Source organism: Bos javanicus, chromosome 7, assembly GCF_032452875.1.
Source record: "Bos javanicus breed banteng chromosome 7, ARS-OSU_banteng_1.0, whole genome shotgun sequence".
NCBI classification, from domain to species: domain Eukaryota; kingdom Metazoa; phylum Chordata; class Mammalia; order Artiodactyla; family Bovidae; genus Bos; species Bos javanicus.
Genome location: NC_083874.1, coordinates 58689094 through 58715031, shown reverse-complemented (window position 1 = coordinate 58715031; position 25938 = coordinate 58689094). Strand labels below are relative to the sequence as shown.

Below are 25938 nucleotides of genomic sequence, written 5' to 3'. Positions count from 1 at the left end.
TGGCTTACTTCATTCTGTATAATAGGCTCCAGTTTCACCCACGTCATTAGAACTGACTGAAATGTATTCAATGGGGAGGGAGGTGGGAGGGGAGTTCAGGATGGGGAACACATGTAAACCCATGGCTGATTCATGTCAATGTATGGCAGAAACCACTACAATATTTTAAAGTAATTAGCCTCCAATTAAAATAAATAAATTGTAAAATAAATAAATGAAAAGATTGTAATAGAGCAATATGAGTTGAATTAGAGGATCATGAAAGTTTTCACCAAAAAGAAAAGACATTTTAGTTGAAATCTGAAGCTAAAATGAATCAACTAAAAGAAGAGAAGTGATTAGAACACAGCAGAGAAAACAGTGTCAGGCCTGGAGAGTATTCAATCAGGGGTGCTGCAAGGAATAAAAGGCAACTATTCTCACTGACATAAATCACAGCAAGATCTTTTTTGATCTGCCTCCTAAAGCAATAAAAATAAAAACAAATATAAACAAATGGGACCTAATTAAATTTAAAAGCTTTTGCACAGCAAAGGAAACCATAAAAATGAAAAGACAAAGAGTAGGAGAAAATATTTGCAAATGAAGCACCAGACAAAGGATTAGTCTTCAAAATATACAAAAAGCTCATGCGGTTTTTTGTATTAAAAAAAAAAATCAAAAAAATGGGTGGAAGACGGAAAGACATTTCTCTAAAGAAGACATACAGATGGTTAAAAAGTACATGAAAAGATGCTCAGTATCATTAATTATCAGAGAAAGGCAAATCAAAACTACAATGAGGTATCACCTCACACAAATCAAAATATACAAAAAAAATCTACAAACAATAAATACTAGAGTGGGTCTGAAAAAGGGAATCCTCCTGCACTATTGGTGAGAATGTAAACTGGTATAAGCACTATAAGGAAACTATAAATAGAGCTACCATATCATCTGGAAATCCTACTCTTGGGCATAATTCTGGAGAAAATCATAAATCAAAAAGTTACATGCACCCCAATGTTCATCAAAGCATTGGTTCACAATAGACAAGACATGGAAGCAGGCTAAATGATCATCAACAGAGGATGGATAAAGATGTGGTATATATATGCAATGGAGTACTACTAAGCCATTAAAAAGAATGAAATCATGCCATTAGCAGTAACATGGATGTACCTAGAAACTGTCATAATGAGTGAAGTATGTCAAACAGAGAAAGACAAATATGTGGTGTCACATATAGAATCTAATAAAAACAATACAAATGAACTTATTTACAAAAGAGAGTCCAAGATGATGAAAACAAATGTATGGTTACCAAGGAGGGAAAGGGTGGAGGGATAAATTAGGAGATTGGGAATGATATACACACACTACTATATATAAAATGAATAACTAGTTAAGAACCTACTGTGGGCTTTCCTGGTAGCTCAGCTGGTAAAGAATCTGCCTGCAATGCAGGAGGCCTGTTTGACTCCTGGCTCTGGAAGATATCTTCAAGACAGGATAGGCTACCCACTCTAGTATTCTTTCCTGGAGAATACCTGTGGACAGAGAAGTCTGGTGGGCTACAGCCCATAGGGTCAGAAAGAGGCAGATATGACTGAGTGAGCAGCAGTTCCTGAGCAGCTCAGGAACTAAGCACAGAAACCTACTGTATAGCACAGGGAACCCTAATCAGTACTCTGTAATAACCTATATGGTTTAGTTAAGTTCAGTCACTAGTCGTGTCCAACTTTTTGCGACCCCATGGACTGCAGCACACAAGGCCTCCTTGTCCATCGCAACTCCCAGAGTTTACTCAAACTCATGTCCATTGAGTCGGTGATGCCATCCAACCATCTCATCCTGCGTCATCCCCTTACCTTCCAGCCTTCAATCTTTCCAAGCAACTGTCTTTTTAAATGAGTCAGTTCTTCACATCAGGTGGCCAAAGTATTGGAGTTTCAGTTTCAGCATCAGTCCTTCCAATGAATATTCAGGACTGACTTCCTTTAGGGTGGACTGGTTGGATCTCCTTGCAGTCCAAGGGACTCTCAAGAGTCTTCTCCAACACCACAGTTCAAAAGCATCAATTCTTCAGCACTCAGCTTTCTTTATAGTCCAACTCTCACACCCATACATGACTACTGGAAAACCTTAGCTTTGACTAGACCAACACTTGTTGTCAAAGTAATGTCTTTTCTCTTTAATAAGCTGTCTAGGTTGGTCATAACTTTTCTTCCAAGGAGCAAGCATCTTTTAATTTCATGGCTGCAGTAATTCTGGAGCCCCCAAAAATAAATTCTGTCTCCTTTTCCATTGTTTCCCGATCTATTTTCCATGAACTGATGGGACCAGATGTCATGATCTTAGTTTTCTGAATGTTGAGTTTTAAGCCAACTTTTTCAGTCTCCTCTTTTACTTTCCTAAAGAGGCTTTTTAGTTCTTCTTTGCTTTCTGCCATAAGGGTGGTGTCTCTGCATATCTGAGGTTATTGATATTTCTCCCGGAAATCTTGATTCCAGCTTGTGCTTCATCCAGCCTGGCATTTGACATGATGTGCTCTGCATACAAGTTAAATAGGCAGGGTGACAATATACAGCCTTGAAGTACTCATTTCCCAATTTGGAACCAGTCTGTCGTTCCATGTCCAGTTCTAACTGTTGCTTCTTGACCTGCATACAGATTTCTCAAGAGGCAGGTCAGGTGGTCTGGAATTCCCATCTCTTTAACAATTTTTCAGTTTGTTGTGATCAAACAGTCAAAGCCTTTGGCATAGTCAATAAAGCAGATGTTTTTCTGGAACTCTCTTGTTTTTTTTGACGATCCAACAGATGTTGGCAATTTGAACTCTGGTTCCTCTGCCTTTTCTAAATCCACCTTGAACATCTGGAAGTTCACAGTTCACATACTGTTGGAGCCTGGCTTGGAGAATTTTGAGCATTACTTTGCTAGCATGTGAGACGAGTACAACTGTGTGGTAGTTTGAGCATTCTTTGGCATTGCATTTCTTTGGGATTGGAATGAAAGCTGACCTTTTCCAGTCCTGTGGCCACTGCTGAGTTTTCTAAATTTGCTGGCATATTGAATGCAGCACTTTTCATGGCATCATCTTTTAGGATTTGAAATAGCTCAGCTGGAATTCCATCACCTCCACTAGCTTTGTTCATAGTGATGCTTCCTAAGGCCCACTTGACTTTGCATTCCAGGATGTCTGGTTCTAGGTGAGCAATCACACTATCGTGATTATCTGGGTCATGAAGATCTCAGTCATGAAGATTATGTATACTTCTTCTGTGTATTCTTGCCACCTCTTCTTAATATTTTCTGCTTCTCTTAGGTCCATACCATTTCTGTCCTTTATTGTGCCCATCTTTGCACGAAATGTTGCCTTGGTATCTCTAATTTTCTTCAAGAGATCCCTAGTCTTTCCCATTCTGTTGTTTTCCTCTATTTCTTTGCACTGATCATTGAGGAAGGCTTTCTTATCTCTCCTTGCTATTTTTTGGAACTCTTCATTCAGATAGGTATATCTTTCCTTTTCTCCTTTGCCTTTTGTTTCTCTTTTTTTCTCAGCTATTTGTAAGACCTCCTCAGACAAGCATTGTCCTTTTTGCATTTCTTCTTCTTGGGGATGGTTTTGATCACTGCCTCCTGTACAATGTCACAAACCTCCGTCCATAGTTCTTCAGGCACTCTGTCTATCAGATCTAATCCCTTGAATCTATTTGTCAGTTCCACTGTATAATCATAAGGGATTTGATTTAGGTCATACCTGAATGGTTGAGTGGTTTTCCCTACTTTCTTTCATTTAAGTCTGAATTTGGCAATAAGGAGTTGATGATCTGAGCCACAGTCAGCTCCCAGTCTTGTTTTTGCTGACTGTATAGAGCTTCTCCACCTTTGGCTGCAAAGAATATAATGAATCTTTTTTCGGTGTTGACCATCTGGTGATGTCCATGTGTAGAGTCTTCTCTTGTGTTGTTGGAAGAGGGTGTTTGTTATGACCAGTGCGCTCTCTTGGCAAAACTCTATTAGTCTTTGCCCTGCTTCATTCCGTATTCCAAGGCCAAATTTGCCTGTTACTCCAGGTATCTCTTGACTTCCTACTTTTGCATTCTAGTCCCCTATAATGAAAAGGACATCTTTTTGGGGTGTTAGTTCTAGAAGGTCTTGTAAGTCTTCATAGAAATGTTCAACTCCAGCTTCTTCAGCATTACTGGTCAGGGCATAGACTTAGATTACTGTGATATTGAATGGTTTGCCTTAGAAATGAACAGAGATCATTCTGTCATTTTTGAGATTGCATCCAATACTGCATTTTGGACTCTCTTGTTGACCATGATGACCACTCCATTTCCTCTAAGGGATTCTTGCCCACAGTAGTAGATATAAAGGTCATCTGAGTTAAAATCACCCATTCCAGTCCATTTTAGTTCATTGATTCCTAAAATGTCAGCGTTCACTCTTGCCATCTCCTGTTTGACCACTTCCAATTTGCCTTGATTCATGGACCTAACATCCCAGGTTCCTATGCAATACAGCATTAGACTTTACTTCCATCACCAGTCACATCCACAACTGGGTATTGTTTTTGCTTTGGCTTGTCTCTTCATTCTTTCTGGAGTTATTTCTCCACTGATCTCCAGTAGCATATTGGGCATCTACCAACCTGGGGAGTTCATCTTTCAGAGTCCTATCTTTTTGCCCTTTCATACTGTTCATGGGGCTCTCAAGGCAAAAATACTGAAGTGATTTGCCATTCTCTTCTCCAGTGGACCACGTTTTGTCAGAACGCTCCACCATGACCCATCTGTCTAGGGTGGCCCTACTCATAGTTTTCTGTGATTGTGGTTTTCAGTCTGTCTGCCCTCTGATGAAGAAGGATAAGAGACTTACAGAAGCTTCCTGATGGGAGAGACTGACTGAGGGGGAAACTGGGTCTTGTTCTGTTGGGCAGGACTATGCTCAGTAAATTTTTAATCCAATTTTCTGTAGATGAGTGGAGCTGTGTTCCCTCCCTCCCATAGTTGGGGCTAAACTCTGGTGGAGGTAATGAAGATAGTGGTGACCTCCTTCAAAAGGTCCCATGCACGCACTGCCACACTTAGTGTCCCCAACTGAGAGAGTCAATTCCTAGGCAGATTGATAAGAAGTCCAGGGTCCCCAAGGGGAGAGGGGGCTGGGGCTCTCAAAGTGGAGATAGGGGTCTGGAATTCTCAAGGAGGAGAAAAGAACAAACTTTTTTTTTTCCTCTACATTCCTTCAGTTCAGTTCAGTTCATTTCAGTCGCTCAGTCGTGTCCGACTCTTTGCGACCCCATGAACTGCAGCACGCCAGGCCTCCCTGTCCATCACCAACTCCCGGAATTCACTCAAACTCACATCCATCAAGTTGGTGATGCCATCCAGCCTTAGTCTTAGTCAATTACACAACTCAGTTTAAACTCTGTACTAGGGATTATACAAGAACAATGTATCCTGCTATAGGACAGTTTCTCCTTCCTGAAAACCTTATGACTAATCCTGATATCTTGGAATGTATATTATGGGAGTGGGTCTGGTAGGATCTTTCTATTGTGAAATTCTAATCTTGTTATCCTAAAATGTAAACTGTGGGAGTGGGTCTGGTAAAATTTTCACAAACTTGAGATATGCTTTTGATTCAGATGCAAAAATCCTTAACAAAATTCTAGCAATCAGAATCCAACAACACATTAAAAAGATCATACACCATGACCAAGTGGGCTTTATCCCAGGGATGCAAGGATTCTTCAATATCCACAAATCAATCAATGTTATACACTGCATTGACAAATTGAAAAACAAAAACCATATGATTATCTCAATAGATGCAGAGAAAGCCTTTGACAAAATTCAATATCCATTTATGATAAGAACTCTCCAGAAAGCAGGAATAGAAGGAACATACCTCAACATAATAAAAGCTATATATGACAAACCCACAGCAAACATTATCCTCAATGGTGAAAAGTTGAAAGCATTTCCTCTAAAGTCAGGAACAAGACAAGGGTGCCCACTTTCACCATTACTATTCAACATAGTTTTGGAAGTTTTGGCCACAGCAATCAGAGCAGAAAAAGAAATAAAAGGAATCCAAATTGGAAAAGAAGAAGTAAAACTCTCACTGTTTGCAGATGACATGATCCTTTACATAGAAAACCCTAAAGACTCCACCAGAAAATTACTAGAACTAATCAATGATTATAGTAAAGTTGCAGGATATAAAATCAACACACAGAAACCCCTTGCATTCCTATACACTAATAACGAGAAAACTGAAATAGAAATTAAGGAAACAATTCCATTCACCATTGCAATGGAAAAAATAAAATACTTAGGAATATATCTTCCTAAAGAAACCAAAGACCTATATATAGAAAACTATAAAACACTGGTGAAAGAAATCAAAGAGGACACTAATAGATGGAGAAATATACCATGTTCATGGATTGGAAGAATCAATATAGTGAAAATGAGTATACTACCCAAAGCAATTTATAGATTCAATGCAATCCCTATCAAGCTACCAATGGTATTCTTCACAGAGCTAGAACAAATAATTTCACAATTTGTATGGAAATACAAAAAACCTCGAATAGCCAAAGCTATCTTGAGAAAGAAGAATGGAACTGGAGGAATCAACCTGCCTGACTTCAGGCTCTATTACAAAGCCACAGTTATCAAGACAGTATGGTACTGGCACAAAGACAGAAATATTGATCAATGGAACAAAATAGAAAGCCCAGAGATAAATCCACGCACATATGGACACCTTATCTTTGACAAAGGAGGCAAGAATATACAATGGATTAAAGACAACCTCTTTAACAAGTGGTGCTGGGAAAACTGGTCAACCACTTGTAAAAGAATGAAACTAGAACACTTTCTAACACCATGCACAAAAATAAACTCAAAATGGATTAAAGATCTCAAAGTAAGACCAGAAACTATAAAACTCCTAGAGGAGAACATAGGCAAAACACTCTCCGACATACATCACAGCAGGATCCTCTATGACCCACCTCCCAGAATATTGGAAATAAAAGCAAAAATAAACAAATGGGACCTAATTAAACTTAAAAGCTTCTGCACAACAAAGGAAACTATTAGCAAGGTGAAAAGGCAGCCTTCAGAATGGGAGAAAATAATAGCAAATGAAGCAACTGACAAACAACTAATCTCAAAAATATACAAGCAACTCCTACAGCTCAACTCCAGAAAAATAAATGACCCAATCAAAAAATGGGCCAAAGAACTAAATAGACATTTCTCCAAAGAAGACATACAGATGGCTAACAAACACATGAAAAGATGCTCAACATCACTCATTATCAGAGAAATGCAAATCAAAACCACTATGAGGTACCATTTCACGCCAGTCAGAATGGCTGCAATCCATAAGTCTACAAGCAATAAATGCTGGAGAGGGTGTGGAGAGAAGGGAACTCTCTTGCACTGTTGGTGGGAATGCAAACTAGTACAGCCACTATGGAGAACAGTGTGGAGATTCCTTAAAAAACTGGAAATAGAACTGCCTTATGATCCAGCAATCCCACTGCTGGGCATACACACTGAGGAAACCAGAAGGGAAAGAGACACATGTACCCCAATGTTCATCGCAGCACTGTTTATAATAGCCAGGACATGGAAGCAACCTAGATGTCCATCAGCAGATGAATGGATAAGAAAGCTGTGGTACATATACACAATGGAGTATTACTCAGCCATTAAAAAGAATACATTTGAATCAGTTCTAATGAGATGGATGAAACTGGAACCTATTACACAGAGTGAAGTAAGCCAGAAAGAAAAACACCAATACAGTATACTAATGCATATATATGGAATTTAGAAAGATGGAAACAATAACCCTGTGTACGAGACAGCAAAAGAGACACCGATGTATAGATCAGTCTTATGGACTCTGTGGGAGAGGGAGAGGGTGGGGAGATTTGGGAAAATAGCATTGAAACATGTATAATATCATGTATGAAACGAGTCGCCAGTCCAGGTTCAATGCACGATACTGGATGCTTGAGCCTGGTGCACTGGGACGACCCAGAGGGAGGGGAGGGGAGGGAGGAGGGTGGAGGGTTCAGGATGGGGAACGCTGGTATACCTGTGGCGGATTCATTTTGATATTTGGCAAAACTAATACAATATTGTAAAGTTTAAAAATAAAATAAAATTTTAAATAAATAAATAAATAAAAGGTATATAACACCATTGTTTACACTAGTAAGGGGGTACTTGTTGAGAGCCACATTAGGCATTACTGACAAAATGGAGGCACGGCCCTAAACCCCCTCCCTTTGTTCCGTAGGCACGGACCCAAAATGAAGGAGTTAGGCTTTGTGATTCTGACTTGTTTTTCCCTTTCCTCGGCTGAGTTGACTGAAGAGAATATTAAGGTGCTTATTGTTTTTGAGAGGAGCATAAGAAGGCATAAAGCCTTCTGCAGCTGTGCTCAAAGAGTAATTTATAAAGTTAATCACTGACATTTGTTCAAGGACTTTTATAAAAAAATGTTCCAGGGTGAGCACATAGGCTGCAGCTTGAGGGCATGGGAGGGATTGCTATCCGAAGCCCATTTGTGAGAAAAGTGTTTATGGCAACGGAGTTTGCTGAATTTAGGGCTTAGGAATAATTAAAATAGTTAGAAGCTAAAGATATAAGGATTGCTGTAATGTTAGCATATTCTACTATAGCTTATAGAAATTAGGGACTTTAGAGATACTGTTAGGTAGAAGCCCTTTCTAAGAAATAGTGAGCTTAGGATACTAGGGGCAAACAGAACTTAGAAAGATAAGAAATAAACTGAGGAATGTGGTATGCAGCCCAGACATTAGCATGAGTTACAGTGTATTCACAAGGACACATGAGAAAAAGTAGATAAGAGTATCGCTGAGGAAGGAGCTCCTTTTGAGGGGCAACAATGATTTCTGGAGAAAAATAAATCTGGGTCAATGGGAACTAAAAATACCAAACCTCTGACCTAATGCTTTTGTAAAAGTATAAAAGAGAATCATAAGCTTGAAATAAACAGTCAGTCCAAGAAAACTGAGAGGCTGCCTCAGTTTCTCTCTCGCCGACACCACTCACCTCCTCAGGTTGAATCCCTGGCTGCTGGAGCTGGACTCCGGCAGATACTCTTTCTGCCCCCTTCTGATGTCTATGTCAGAAGCTTTCTCTATCCCTTTTATACTTTAATAAAACTCTATTACACAAAAGCTCTGAACGATCACGCCTCTTCTCTGGCTCCAGATTGAACTCTTCTCCTCCAGAGGCCAAGAATCCCAGCGTCTTTCATGGTTCAGCAACAACCTTTCACGGCCCTGCAGCAGGCCACCACCGACCCATGCCTCCACCAGAGACTCCTGGACATTTCTGGGCAAGTCTGGGTCAGTGTCTTGTGGGGTCACTGCTCCTTTCTCCTGGGTCCTGGTGCACACATGGTTCTGTCTGTGCCCTCCAAGAGTATGTTTCTGCAGTCCTGTGTAAGTTCTGTCAGCTCTATGGTGGGGTTAATGGCGACCTCCCCTAAGAGGGCTTATGCTATACCCAGGTCTGCTGCACCCAGAGCCCCTGCCCCTGCCACAGTCCACTGCCAACCTGTACCTCTGCAGGAGACACTCAAACACAGTTCTGTCTCAGCCTCCATGGGGTCTCTGGATCCTGGTGCACACGGATTTGTTTGAGCCCTCTGAGCATCTCTGGTAGGTATGGGTTTGATTCTAAACACTATTTTGCCCCTCCTACCTTCTTGTTGGGGCTTCTCCTCTGCCCTTGGACGTGGGGTATCTCCTCACAGCTGCTCCAGTGCCACACAGCCACTGCTCCAGCACCACGCAGCCACTGCTCCAGCGCCACGCAGCCACTGCTCCAGCGCCCACCGTCTTGCTGGGGCATCTTTGCCCTTGGACAGGCTTATATCCTCACAGTTGCTCCAGTGCCGTGCAGCTGCCACTGCAGTGCCACACAACAGTAAGAGAATCTAAAAAAGAGTGGATATGTATGTGTATGATCGATTCGCTTTGCTATATAGTAGAAACTAACACAACACTAAATCAACTATACTCCAACAGAAATGAATTTTTAAAAAATAATAAAAATGAGAGAGAAGAAGCACTATTCTGATCCCGAGGATGGTGCTATTTCTTTGACACCCAACTACCAAGAGCCATTCATTCTTCATTAAATGAGCCACTACATGGAGTATGCAGACTTATCTCCATGCCCCATTTAGCTGATATATCCTTGATAAGCCAGCAGGCCCTATGTTGTAATACCCAGAGCTTTTGCTTGCCTGCACAGCATCCTTGTGGTGAATTAGAGAAACACACCACTCTCTTGGCTGATTAAGCCCTGAGAACTTGAAGCTTGTGCAAAGCAAAAGGAATCGTTAGCCTGCAAATATAGGCACATGTCAGGGTCCATGGCAGGGCTAGCTTGAATGTTATTTCCCCACTAGGCTCTTGGAGAGCACAATGCTCAGTCCTAAGCAGTGACCCTGATGGCATAAATCTAACTTGCTGAAATCTCCCTACTAGGAACACAATCTCTAGGTCACAACCCTCTCTATAGGAGAGACTGAACCAGAAGATAGGTTGGAGAGGCCTGAAAGCATCCAAGCAGAGCTTCTTGATGGCTTTCAAGTACTAAAGTGAGAGTAAGAGGACCTAGCCTAGGCCCTGTGAAACCAGAAATGCCCATTTCTGTAGCTTGGTTAATTTCATCACTTATTAAAAGGATCCTCTGACATTCACAATGTACAAGTTTTGGTCAACATGTAAGTTTAGGGACCATCCCTAAATCCTTATTCCAGGTAACTGTTTTATTACATCATTCCTCAGAATAAGCAGTATCACCTAGACTCGAACCAAATTGTATCTTCTTGAATGTCTGTATCTGAAAGGAAGGATATTTTACATAACAGCATGTCAAACCCAATACTATCTTTCAATGAGTGCTGTAATTTAATTTTTTTCTCTTTTTTAATGTCTGCTATAGGCCTTGAGTAATAGATATATATATGTAAATTCTGAAAAAGATAAACTTGCCCTCAAGGAGCCTTCAGTCAATTTGTGGAGATATTTAAGCAGGTGCTTATTAGGTACATAAAAAGAACACTTAGCCATTCCCTGGAGAACCAGAACAACGTTCCCAGGGAAGTGAAGTGAAAGCCGAGACTAATGCCAAGTACTATGCTAGACTCCTTGAGGATTCAAAAGTGAATAAAGTACCCTGCCTTTAAGAGATCTATAGGCTAAAGGAGAAGAGAACTCTTAAAATACTTAGCTCCCAAATAACTAGTCAAGGAGGATATATGGCTGGTGACGGAGCAACTATCTGGAGTGGGATGCAATGGCCATGATGGAGGTTCTGCAGAGGGGGCATTTGAACCTGAGCTTGAGGAACAAGTGGGGACGCAGCGAGGGGAGACAATAGGGATGATAACATATACAGGAAAACAAAGGGCATGAGCACAGCATGTGGGTGTGAATGGGCAAGCCCAGGTGGGGACAGGTCACTAGCTCAGAGCAAGGAAGGAAGCAGAGTGTACAGGGAGGAGAGTAGGCACACCTTGCCAACCGGTTTATTGCTTGTTCTTTGGCACTGGAAAGCAATTCTGCCTGATCCTCACCTAATTGTCAACCCTGGCACAGAAATAACTGCAAAAGAATGATTGCAGTGTCATTTATAAAACACATATTAAAAATACCAAGAGGGTTTTTCTTTTCCTACCTGTAAAACTCTTGGTTTTAAAGACAGGGCAGGGCCCATTAGTATAGATTCAGAAGCAAGCTCTACTGATATATTATGCAACAACCTAAATTCCATAGCAGATGATGTCAGCTATAAATGCCCTATAAATGGAGCAAGACTTCGGATGCATCGGAACAATTTCTCTGCATCGATACCCACTGCTACAAACATGGCTGTCTCAGGGCTTCGGCTGACAATTGTCTGGGGACTGCTTGTCTTAATCCTGACTTGCCAGGCTGGTAAGTACTTTAAGTCTCAGCTCATGCTTTACGCAGTAGTTAGCCATGACTGGAGGAAGTCAGTGGCACTGATCTGGAACATGCAGAGGAATGAGGGGAACTTAGGGCACCGCAGAAAGAGCACTGGACTGGGAGACAGAGGCAGATTTAACAAAAAGCAAGTAGGATTTTTATTCAAGTGTGCTTCAGTTACAGCCTCCATCCTCAGTGAATGTATGAAGTTTAGAAAGATTTTTTTTCTTATATCCTCACATGATATAGTGACACTATTATACCATAAATTCCTTGAAAGCTGGGGGCATTTGTTTTTTGGTTTTTTTAATGACTGTAACTAATAATATTCAAAAGTGAAGAGTCTAGAATAAGACTCCTGGGCCTGGCTCCACCACTAATCAGAAATATAACTCAGAAACACTATTTAACCTCTATGGGCCTCACACTTAAAAGGGAGTATCAGTTGTTAAGTTTCTCATTTAGCTGTCATGAAAATTAAAGATAAAACATACTGTTCCATAATAAACACCAACATTAACCATTATGGATATGTATTATCTCGTTTGATTCTCATAATTCTTTTAAGTAAACATGCACAGTTTTATCATTTCCCTTTTCGCAGGTAAATAAACCAGGCTTGCAGAGAGAAAGTTACTTGAGCATTGACACAGGCAGAAGTGGCACATCTGGGACTGAAACCCAAGTCTTTAGATTCTTTCTATTATAAAGCATCTACTTCTTTCATGTCTGTTCCAAGCACACAGAGGACCACAAGCAGCAGGCAGAAGTTTCATTAATTAATTTTTGGTCTACAGATGACAATGAGCCCTTAATCTGTCTGTATTCAGAATAACAGGTCAGAAAATACAGACAGTGCTAATTAGTAATAGAACCTTTTGAGCTATTCTAAATATAATTTGGCAGAACTCACAACCTCGGTCACCCACCGTCCACTGGCACAACATGTGGGCAGACACTCCAACAGGGCTATGGCAGAGGTGGCCTCAGAGATTACTGTGTCCATCTGGTTCTTTGGTTTTGGTTTTACTCACTAAGGCGTGTCTGACTCTTTGCAACCCCATGGACTGTAGCCTGCCAGGCTCCTCTGTCCATGGGATTTCCCAGACAAGAATACTGGAATGGGTTGCCATTTCCTTCTTCAAGGAATCTTCCTGACCCAGGAATTGAACCCACGTCTCCTGCATTGCAAGCATATCTTTACCACCGAGCCACCTGGGAAGCCCACTGAGTCCATCTACCCCTAAGTAATCACTGTGATAAAGCAAAAAGTGAGATTTATATCCTAGAGACCAGTCCCAGGTCTGTCTCTCATGAACACTGAAACTGGTTAAAACAGTTCACTGCTTTGAACCTCAGTTTCCTCATCTGTAGAATAGGATAATTACCAGCTTCACCAGGTGAAATGAACATGGTTTTGTAATCACTTTATAAGCTACAAAAACTGTAGAAATATCAGCATTATTGTTTTTCAGAACTTTATGATTATACTAAGAAACACAATCAAGTATTAATGTAAATAAATGCTGCTAAAATATTAAGAAATTTGAAAATTTTGGAAAATAATAAAAACTAAGAAATTTGACATACCAGAAAAAAAATTATCAAAGCCAATAGTTGAATATTTTCTCCTTTCAAATATAATATGGGGGAGCTTTTATTTGGGCTTCCCTAGTGGCTCAGATGGTAAAGAATCTACCTGTAATGCCAGTGACCCATTTTGATCCCTGGTTTGGGATGATCCCCTGGAGAAGGGAATGGCTACCCACTCCAGTAATATATACACATATATATGATATACAAAGATACATCAAGTATCCTTCCATCTTGACAAGAACACAGTGAAGAAACTGAGAGGCAGAGCAGTTAAACATTGGTGAATTTTTTGCTGAAGACAAGAATCAAACTCAGATATACAGGACTTCAAAACATCACCCACCACACTGTAATAACTCTCATATACATGATCCAAGGGCAGGGCCAAGGATTTGATCTTCACACACACTCTAAGCCAGGGCTCCTTGTATTTTGAAAACTTGTAACTATTGCTAAGTTACAATAAAAATAATAAAATTAAATTGTTATTCAAGTAGGCAGATAGGAACCAGAGAAAAGAACTCACTTTTCATGGAAGAAATTTCCATCTGCAGCTGGTAAATGTCTCCAGAGAACAACTACTTGAAGGCAGGATTTCATGTAAGAAACGTGTTCTGTGAAATTTGAAAAAAAAAAAAAAATAGATTCAAACCCTCGCTCATCCACTTGCTAGATGTGTGACTTTAGCTGAGTCATTTATTTTCTCTGAACATCTGTCTTCTCTTCTATAAAACTGTAATGCTATCACTGAATTGAATAAAGATCAGGAAAGTGATGAATGTACATCCTAGTACCTACACATTACAAATAAGCCTTCTCTTTCCTTCCCCTTCCTGTAATGAAAACAAAGCAATTCTGGTCTCCATGGTTGCCCTGCCCTTTATGTAAGGATCATGTCCATATATGTCCATTTTTGCCTTAACTCTTAGCAGCATATGCTATATACATAATAGTAGGCTCAAAAACACTTATTGAATGTGAAAACCAACAGCTGAATAAATACTTGGTGGTTGGTATATTGATCTTGTCTTTAGGTCTCAGACTATTGAATCTTTTTTTGTGGCAAAGTAAAAAATAAATGTTTGTAGAATTGAAAGCCATATTTTTTACTAAGAGTCTCTATTTTAGGATATGATACAAATGCAACTCTTCTCGTTAATTGATAGCCTCCACACCAAAAGCTAGTTACATCTCCTTCATTCAGAGTCATGGGGTACTTTTTCTAGAGGATGGGACTTCTTGAGTCAAAATTTGTGATAAGATTGACAGATAAAATACAGGGCTCCCAGTTAAAGTTGAATTTCAGATAAATAGCAATTTTCTATTTTAGTTTATGTATGTTCTAAATATTTCACAGGTCATTCTTATACTAAAAAAATATTGTTTTTTATCTGACATTCAGTTTTAACTGGGCATCTGTGTTTTTGTTTACCAAATCTGCCAGCACTACTTGTGAGGCTACAGTTAAATCAAAAGATAAAGGGTTCTACTTCATCCTGACACCAGGGTCCAAAGGGGAGGCCATTCGTACTTTCTAAATGCTGCTCTTCATTGCTTTTAATCCCCTGAACCTGTTAGACCACTAAGCAAAGCCAAACCCACCAAGGGACCTTGCATGTCACCAACTTCACTTTCTGGATCTTTGGCCTCATTCCAAAAGGCATTTGATTAAATATCAAAAGTAAGAGATCTAGAGCCTGTTGTCCACAGTAAACTAAGTCAGAAACAGAAAAACAAATATCATACATTAACACATACAAATGGAATCTAGAAAAATGGTACTGATGAGCCTACTTGCAGGGCAGGAATAGAGATGCAGAGGTAGAGAACAGGCCTGTGGACACAGCGGGGAGGGAGACGATGGGGTGAACTGAGTGACACTGAAGCGTATACATTACCATATGCAGAATAAATAGCCAATGGGAACTTGCTATGTAACACAAGGAGCTCAATCCAGTGCTTTGTGGTGACATCCAAAGAGGTGGGATGGGGTGGGGGATGGAAGGAACGTTCAAGAGGGAGGGGATATATGTATACTTATGACTGATTTAGGTTGTTGTATGGCATGAGAGTTGGACTGTGAAGAAAGCTGAGCGCTGTAGAATTGATGTTTTTGAACTGTGGTGTTGAAGACTCTTGAGAGTCCCTTGGACTGCAAGGAGATCTAACCAGTCCATCCTAAAGGAGATCAGTCCTGGATGTTCATTGGAAGGACTGATGCTAAAGCTGAAACTCCAATACTTTGGCCACCTGATGCGAAGAGTTGACTCATTGGAAAAGACCCTGATGCTGGGAGGGATTGGGGGCAGGAGGAGAAGGGGACGACAGAGGATGAGATGGCTGGATGGCATCACTGACTCGATGGACATGAGTTTGAGTCAACTCCAGGAGTTGGTGATGGACAGGGAGCCCTGGCGTGCTGTGATTCATGGCGTCGCAAAGAGTCGGACACGACTAAGTGGCTGAACTGAATGGCAGAAACCAACACATTGTAAAACAATTATCCTCCAATTAAAACTGGTTTTTAAAAAGTAAGAGACCAGCAGTTAAAATCACATCTTCTCCTGCTATTTGTAAGATCTTCTGCAAGTCACCCAGTGTTCTCAGATTCTGAGTCCAATGAGCTAAAATCTGCACAGTCCAAAAAATTGATGAAATTTAATTTTACATATAGATGTAAAATCATTATTTACAGAACTATCACATGCTGGGATACAAATGACAGAATTTCTCCTTGTCATCATAATACTTGCCGTCATAACACACATGTAGTTAGTTCATACCTTTTTTTGTCCAAGACTATGCAGTTCATCACAGAGTGCTTTAGAACCCAGGTTTTAGTACCAGACAAACATGGGGCTGAATTCTGATTCTACCACTCCAACACTGTGACTCTGGTCCCCTTCTAGACCTCTCTCAACTTCCATTTCCTTACCTTTAACTTGGGATAATAATGTTGCCTCCCTCATAGGGTTGCTGGGAGAATAAAATGAGACGGTGCACATAGATTGCCTGTCCCAGGATTGCCTGTCCTATGTGCTCAGCAAATGCTACCTATTATTATATCATCCTCCTCATTATCACTTCCAGAGGTCCAGGGATTACATGAGAAAAATACATTAAAACCAAGCATCCTGTATTTCAGTCCCAGCACTGGTGTTTACTAGCTGCTTTCACTCTGAACAACTAACAACTTCTGTGAGCTTTGGTTTTCTCATCAGAAAGAGAAACTGTGTCTACCAAAGGCATCAATATCTGTGGGTCTGTTTGCTTAGGAATAAATGGCATAATGCACATGAAGACAATAGGCAGGCATTAGATGTCCCTAAATATAATTATATAAGGTTACATAATGGGGGGGGTGTTATAAAGGGCCCTAGGATTCCTTACAATGAAAGAAACTTCCTTATCTTTTTGCTGAGAATCAACCCTGAGATTCCGTTTTGTTTTTCAGATGACAAACCAGAGGGCAAGCCAGATGAGCAGCCACATGACTCAGGCAAAAATTCGGAGCCAGCGTTCCCAAAATTCCTAAACATTTTGGGTTCAGACATTATTGAGAATGCGGTGGAGTTCATCCTCCGCTCCATGACGAGGAGCACGTAAGCACTGAGACAAACCTTGCTTTTGTCCAGTTGGCTGTTGGTAATGACCACATTGCATTAAAATGAATGAGAAACAAAATTACATGCATGCCAATGTACTGTTTTAATTGAAACGTTGCCTACGTTAACATATATTTGCATCTGCGTGGATTTCCCTAAACTCTTTGGGGGTGAGAACATTCCCAAGGAATTTATGAAACAAGGGGATCCATAAAATATGTTTTATTTCACGACAAAGTAGGGGGGAAGAAGAGCATCAGACCAACAGGCAGAAAACTAGGTTCTGGTCTTGACACAGGTGCTACTTACTGGGTGATCTGCACTTAGACTCTCCCTCTCTGTGTGCGTCAGTTGGCTGATCTGTAAAGTTAAAGGAATAAAGGACCTACCCAATGCAGACACAGTAATTCTCTGATGAAGGTGGTGGGTAGGGATGTGCTCAGTAGTAAGGGGCATGAGAAGTTCTATCTTTATTTTCTAGTCTGAGTAATTTAGGAGGGTTAGCAGACACAGTAGCTATCTCTCCTCCAAGGCAATCTAGAGAACCTCTCTAGAAGGGAGGGTTTGCTTTGATCTTGACAGACTGCCTTGCTGGCAAATTGCACAGCCCATAAACTTCCTGTGATTTTCAACCTGCTTCCAAGCTCCTGTGCCCAACTCCTAATACAGCCTACGTAGATTTACATAGCTCTGGTTTCTAAATCTACTTCACCCTGTTCTTCATTCTCCTGACATTAACCTCCCTCAGTTCAGCTCACCAGGGTCTAATTTGTTTTCCTGAATTTCTAGGTGCTAACCTCTCTAAGACTCTGCTCTCTAATTCTCTCTTCACAACACCCTAAGCAGAGTTTGACAAAGTATAGACCATTACTTACCTGCTTAAGAATCTCCTGGAGAACTTTACAAAACGCGGACCGCTTCATCCCATGTTGTACCTTCCCCGGGCAAAGCTGCAGGTTTGCATTTTAACAACCTTTCAGGTTATTCTAATATTGATTAACCATTGATTGGATGCTCTGAGCTACATGGCTGGGTCTTAAAGGTCCACATCACCTTTAAATTTATATTCACATTTTTGTGTAGATGTGAATCTTTCTATTTTCTAGGGGCAGTGCTTCTGACTTTATAAGATTCTCAAAATAGTCTATAACCAGTGACAGATTAAGGGCCGCTTCTGTATAGAAGTGATCAGGGGCCATTTTGTAATGCCCGATCTGCTTAAATTGACATATTACAATCAGGTGAATAGGCAGGAGTCTGCATACAATCAAGAACAAACTGTTAAAACTTACAGGTGTTTATTTTGTGTTTTCATTTTTCCTATCATGGTTACTTTTGCAACTGTCGAGTTCCCACGACTGTTCATGTAAACAAGGAAAAAACTGACAAGGAAAAGAATAAGAGCAACACTATTCATCTACAAAGTACAGATTAGACTCCAGTTGAATTCAAATTGTTATAAATCATAACAATAGCAGTGCAAAGAATCAGAACAATAATAATCCCTTTTATTCCTTCCCTGGGGAATTCCCTAGATATATTATAAAATAGCACTTGTGTTCTCTGTTAACTCAAACTTGAGGGATCTTCATTAATGACACAACAGTCCTTGCTCAAGGCAACACATCTAACTGCCCTCCCTCTGTCCAAGAAAATACCATAAATATGGCAGAGGATGGGGAGTGGGAAGAGACCCTCAACAACTATACCTAAGAACTTAATGTGTGCTTAGGAAAGTAGGGGGAGGACTTGTGAAGGAAACAATCTAGACTATAAGTCTAGAAGTCTCCTCAAAGAAATTGCAGTCCTTATCATATAAGGTGACATGAGCATATCTGGTGATAGCTAAGATGTTTAGGTAAATGTCAGTCAACTCTCACAGTGAAGGGTCTAAGGAAAGGAGCTGGCACTGGGCAAGGATGCTTAGGGGAGTGTTTCTGGCAAAAGCAAGATGTACTTTGGATCTTAAAGGACTCGATGAGATTTGATTAGAAGAGAGAATGACAAGAATGATGGAACTTCATAAAGATAGAAGTTTTGCTTTGTTTACTCCTGTGTATCTGATGCCTACATACCGTATCAATCATGTAACAAATGCTGGGTATGTGCTTTCAGGACAGTGAATAGACCAGCTCACTCCCCCTACTTACCCTCTGGGTAAACTTAAGAGCTATATGAACTGCATTCTGGTCACCACTGATCTAAAAATATCCATATTCTTAATTCCCCTGGCCCTTTGAGAAGCCTCCAATTCTTGTGAATTTCACCCTGACCCCCAGGTTTCCATGACACAACATTTTCCTTGTTCTCTCCCTACCACAAGCCTTTCTTTCTTATTCTTTCTATTTGACTTTTCATGCATCTGTCCCTTAAACATCATTGCTACTCAAGGTTCCAAATGTAGAGCCTCCCTGATTTTTCACATCACAGCTTCCACATTAGGAATATTACTTACAGTCTGATGTGTTCCTAATACAGATGTCTATTGCATTCTTTTCCCTGAGCTACAGAATGTAACAATTCATGGGTTGCTACAAAAACCTTTATTTAGGTTTTCGTCAATACATCAAATTCACCTGGTCTAAACCCAATCCCATCATCTCACTTACAAATCTGTTCCTCTTCATTTCTTCCTTATCTCAGTAAGTCACATTTCCATCTATTCAGAATCTAGACACTTCAGGTCTTCTTTGATTCTTCCTGCTCATCACCACTTCTATCTAGTTGCTAAATTTTCTAAGTTTTTCTTAGGGCTTCCCAGGTGGCTCAGCAGTAAAGAATTCACCTGCAAATGCAGGAGATGCAGGTTCAACCCCTGGGTCGGGAAGATCCCCTGGAGAAGGAAATGGCAACCCAATCCAGTATTCTTGCCTGGGAAATCCCATGGACAGAGGAGCCTGGTGGGCTATAGTCCATGGGGTTGCAAAGAGTTGGACACAACTTACTGACTAAACAACAAGTTTTTCTTCCTATACCATTCCTTTTCTTCAACTCCACTGACTCGTAGGGCTAGTTGAGCCCATCATCATCTCTTTCCAGAGCTCTTCTCATTAGATCTATCATTACTTACACTGTTTCTGTCTCTCCCCACTCCAACCCATCCTCTACCTAGCTACAAATTTGATTCTCTCTCTGCCATGCTTGAAACCCTTTCAGTGAACTTCCATTGCCTGCAAAATCAGAGCAAATGCAACAGCTGATGCTAAAGGGCCTTCCCTGATGCCAATATATCTTTCAGTCAAATCTCTCACTTCTGAAGCCAAACACCTGATGACCCAGTGACAAGTTATTTCTGTTTCAGAACAGATAATGTTCGTTTAAATCTCTAGTTATCTTTGCACATGATTTTCTGTCATCAGTGCCTCACCCTCAAACCCCAGCTCCACTCTGTTCACCTGCTAAGTCTATAATCATTTTGTAAAATCCAGTACAAAGACAAGCTCTGTGAAGATGTCACAGACCCCTACTATTAGAAAATTCAGATATTCAGATGCTGGGATTTCATAACGCCTTTGCTGGAAGGCAAATTCCTGCAAAGGCATTATGAAGGCATATGGCTTTTCTTACCTCACTGTTTTAAATTATTTGTCTCTGAATGCATCTGTTTTCTCCACTAGACAAGAATATCCTCATAGACTGCATTTTTTTCTTTTACCTTCTCAACAGCTACCCCACAGCCAATCCTTAAACAGTATAGAAACCTCTGGCATTAATTCATGCTTCTGGAGACCTAAGTTTTAGACTCTGCTTTGCAATTTACCGGCCATTTGATTTAAACAGGTTATTTGATCTCTATGAGCTTCAGAGGTCTTTTCATATGTAAAAAGATTAAAAATCATCACTTACCTATTCAACAAATATTTATTAATTCATACTGTATGCCAGGTATTGTTCTTGGTATTGGGGATGTATTATGAAACAAATAGATCAAAATATCTATCTTTATAGAGTTTATATAAGACTAGACACCAAACTAATAGATTTCTTGGCAGAATTAAAGAGAGAATTATGCATGCATGGCTTGTCAAATATGAACTACTGTAGAAATCTTAGATCTTATTATTTTACGACCCAGGAAAACCTGGAGAAGAAGAGTATTGCTCAAATAGTATAAATTAGTGATCTTTTTAACATTCCTGATCAGTCTAAATCATAATTCATTGTTTTCTCTTTATTTTTTTTCAAGAGAATTTTTGGAACATGGTGATAAACAAGGAGAACATTCATCAAAGTGACTTTCTCAGGTGATTTTAACTTAAAAACTTACAATCAAAAAATAGTATACTGAACATAGCAAAAAATGTGTGTGTTTTTTTGTGTGTGTTTTTGCTTTGTTCTTGCATTGTTTTTTAAAATAATTTTTAATAGATGTATTTTTATTATCTCAAAGTCACAGACTTAGTAAGATTCTCTTAAGGGAAGAAGCACGATTGTGGGGTGAAACAAGTAAGCACTGAAGTGAGGAGAGCTGGGCTTGTCCCAACTCTGCTTGGAACTCGATTTGTGCAAGATCTGCCTATGAAAGGAGGAGCTTATATGCACTAAAGTCTAAGGACCCATGAAATCATGCAGTTAGTTACTCATGAGAATAAGATTTACAGAAACTATTTCCAGCAGAAAGAACTAATAAGCTCTCTGATTTATATGAAAACAGTCTGGTTTGTGTTCAGAGATACCTGCTGGTTCCTTATCCAGTTCTCTCTTGAGAATGGATATCGAAATATAAATACAAAAATGTTAGACCTGGAAAAGGAATTATGTAAGTAACTAGCACAAACTAGCTTAGTTTTAGGTTTAGGCATTAAGCTAAGTGCTCTGTATGCATTACCTAATTTAATTCTAACATTCTCTATGAAAGATAGGTATTGTCATTCTAAAATTTTGTAAATAGGGAAACCAAAGCTCAGGGAGCTTAATTAAGGTGATCTGAATTCAAGCAGCCTGAGTCCATAGTCTGTGCTCCACCACTAAGCAATAGAGCTCACTGGAGAACAGAGAACAGTGACTGAACTGTGTGATTTTAGACATGCCTCGAGGTGTCCATAGAGATAATACACTACCCCTCTGGTTAGTTGAGTTCTATACATCTCTAGGATGCATATTTATATAAGTAGATATACAAATAAACCATCTTTATCCTGTAACATATGCCTCTTTCTTACACAGTCCTTTAACGCTCATTTAACCCATGCCTACTATGTGTCAAATTCTGTCAATGCTACCAAGATAAATAACACTGTCCCATCATTAAGAAGTTTCTAGTTTGGGCTATCACCTAGCACAGTGCGCTCCAGGACTGTGCAGGGAAACGGTCAAGTTCTATGTACAAGTGCCGTGGATATGCCTTGTAGAAAGGATATAAAAAGGAAGACCCGGAGGAAGGAGTGGGCATTAGGAGGGCTTTGCAAATAAGCTGCATTTCCGTATAGTCTCAGATAATGAGCAGAAAGGGGCAAGTTCTCACAAACAAATCTTCTAATAGTCGGACACCTAATTAATCTGAGGTCCTCACAACCTCTGCTTAATCACATTGACACAATTTCCTTATGTTAATAGCCTTACAATTTCACCTCCTAGTGTCCTGTGTCACTTGAAATCATGGGGATTCAAGTCTCCCAATGTCTTAAGTCATTTGACATTTAACACACCTTTCTTATGTTAAAATAAGAATCTGATGAATCTTACTAAGGTTATAAGAGAAGTAAAAGATGGCAAAGCACTTTGCAAATTCTCAATATCTATCTACATTTTTTTAATTAACAAAAAAGTGTAACCGACACACCAGATGACATGTTTGACTTGCTGAGTCAGAACTTCCTCAGGAGGGAGCTAGAAAAACTAAATTTCATAGGAAATCCTTAAGTAACCAATGAGCAAAACTGCAGATGGGCAAGACACCACTCAGTACCTACACTATTAAGCCTGATGGGAAATGTTTCTTTTAGAATTTAGAGCAAGAGAAAAAATGAGCCTTCCCTAAGGACTGCTTCCTCATTTCTGGTTATAAGATTTATGTAACTTGGTCTATTTCATTTATTTTTCCTGTCTATCCAGAAACTCAAAGAAAAACTGATGACTCAATTTATCCCAGTGTTTAACATACGTGCCTTCTCCCTTCATCCCTGTTACTGTTTCTTGCCTCATATATCTTGCATTTTCTTTTTTGTTGCTGTTGCTTGTTTTTTCAAATACATATTATAGTTGATTTCATTATAATAAACCATCTCATGTTCTATAGTACAGAGACATAAAAATGTTTGTGTTTTTCCTAGGTCTTAAGCCTTTTCTAGCTGGTAATTGTTTCCCTGTGTCTGCTTTGTTTCTAAGGACACACCTATACGGCTCCAGAATAAGCCAAGGGCAACCAAATCCTGCTTTTCCAGTTCTGTTTCACAAGTCCTCCAGGACAGAGGGCTCAAAGCAGTTCCCAGCGAGTGCTTAGAATTCAGGCCCTGGCTTCAACCAAACACAGCTTATTCTGAACATACTGACTTTGCAATTTTGCTTCTAGAAGTCAAAATAAATATGTCCACTGTGGGTCACAAATCCTAGTTCATTAAGGTTTTTGTTGGTAGAAGTAATTTTTCCAGAAAATGTTTACAGTTTTTAATGATGCAAAAAAAATGAAATATATAAAAATTATTATTATCCAGAATAACTGAAGAACATTTCAAATTAAGAGAACTAAATTTCGGATAATGTAAGTCCAAAGTCTTAGAACCAGTAAATGACAGAAAAAGGATTTGAACCTGACTCCAAAGAACAAGCACTTAATCCCTAAAAACATATGAAATTTCAGAGTTAAAAGTTTCATAAATCCTTTTTGGAAAAGTCTTTCAAAAAATCTGAACCCATGTTGTTGGACTAGTAAACTAAAACCTGACCTTTAAAAAAAAATTAACAAGGTTATTGGTGTTCCACAGTCTTCACTGGGTTTCCCTAGTGGCTCAGCAGTAAAGAATCTACCTGCAACACAGGAGAAACACAGGATCAGGAAGATCACTTGGAAAAGGAAATGGCAACCCACTCCAGTGGGTTGCCTGAAAAAACCCCAGGGACAGAGGAGCCTGGTGAGGTTGCAACAGTCAGACGTGATTTAGCAAGTAAACCACTACTCCCACCAGTCTTTGTTATTCTCATGGACTAGCAGAGTGCCCTTGAAGACACTTGAAAAGAGTGGATGAAAGAATTTTGGCAAGTCTAGTGCAGTCTTTTCATTTCTTCCACAACCTTGTTACACAGATGTGGGTCCTCAGTGGCCACTGGTGTGGTTCTTGCCTACTTGGTCATAAAGGATGGAACCACTGTCAAATCTGACCCAGCTGAGCCAGGAGGATTCTCCCAGAATTATTTAATGGGACAGTGAGACAAGACTGAAACCATAAAGCACAATGACAATTATGGCATTAACTGCACTCTACAGCTCTACAGCATATAGCACTCTAGTCTAGAATAAAAGATCTATGTACTTCTGTCCTGGATCCTGTTCTCCCAAGCATTACTTCAGTGTATTTTCAATAAATCTTTTGTTTGTTTGTCTTCCTTTAAGCCAGGATAGGTGTGCATGCAACACAAAGAAACTCTCATAATGCAGATAGCTAAGCAAAGAGTGAATACCTACTAAATACTGAAAAATACATTACTTTCTATCATAAATTTAGATAATCCACCTTCTGCATTTTCCAGAGACTTCCAGTTTTTTATTCCCAACTCCATTGACATTTAATAAACATTGTGTAATTTTAAGATGTACAATGTGTTGATTTGATAGACATGTATACTGCAAAATGATTACCATGAAAAGGTTAGTTAACACATTCATGGCGTCACATGGTTACTTTTTTTTTAATTTTATTTTTTAATTTATTTTTTGGCCATGTGCAGCAAGTGGGATCTTAGTTCCCTGACCAGGGATGGACCCCCACACCCACTTCAGTGAAAGTACATTCTTAACCCCTGGACCTCCAGGGAAGTCCATATAGTGAGAACTTTTAAGATCTACTTTCTTAGCAACTTTCAAGTACACAATATAGTATTATTAACTACAGCACCAGGCTGTATATTAGATCCCCAGCTTACTGATATTATAACTGGAAGTTTGTAAACTTTGACCAGCTTCACCCATTTCTCTCACCGCCTCCTCTGGTCCTGGCAACCACCAATTTACTCTCTACTTGAATGACTTCCCTTTTTTTTAAGATTTCATATATGCATGAGGCCATACAATATTTGTCTTCCTTTGTGTAAAAAGCTGAGCTTCCCTGATAGCTCACCTGGTAAAGAATCCACCTGAAATGCAGGAGACCCTAGTTTGATTTCTGGATCAGGAAGATAGGCAAGAGAAGTGAATGGCTACTCACTCCAGTATTCTTGTCTAACTTAGTTCACTTTAGCATAACATCATCACACTTCATCTGGTGGTTTAGCTGCTCAGTCATGTCCAACTCTTGTGACCCCATAGAATGTAGGCCTCCAGGGTCCTCTGTCCATAGTATTTTTCTAGGCAAGAATACTAGAGTGGGCTGCCATTTCCTTCTCCAGGGGATCTTCCCAACCCAGGGATCAAACACAGTTCTCCTGCCCTGCAGGTAACTTCTTTACCAACTGAGGTACTAGGGAAAATTTGCTGCAAATGACAGGATTTCCTTCTTTTCTAAGGTTGAACAATATTACATATATATGTATATATACACACACACACCACATCTTCTTTATCCATTCATCCATTGA

The 25938-nt window shown here is 39.8% G+C and overlaps 1 protein-coding gene across 2 annotated transcripts; it reads left to right on the top strand.

Moving 5' to 3' along the window:
• The first annotated feature begins 11722 nt into the window (after window positions 1-11722).
• On the top strand, window positions 11723-24954 carry C7H5orf46 (chromosome 7 C5orf46 homolog). Of its 2 annotated transcripts, none has more exons than XM_061423917.1 (4): window positions 11723-11995; window positions 17058-17205; window positions 21395-21452; window positions 23263-23390. In XM_061423917.1, exons 1-3 carry the CDS (start codon window positions 11881-11883, stop codon window positions 21441-21443), a joined length of 312 nt encoding a protein of 103 aa, XP_061279901.1. In that variant the 5' UTR covers window positions 11723-11880; the 3' UTR covers window positions 21444-21452; window positions 23263-23390. The 2 variants fall into 2 exon arrangements, with proteins under 2 accessions (XP_061279901.1, XP_061279900.1); XM_061423916.1 differs by lacking the exon at window positions 23263-23390 and adding an exon at window positions 23536-24954 and having other exon boundaries at window positions 11727-11995.
• Window positions 24955-25938: the final 984 nt, after the last annotated feature.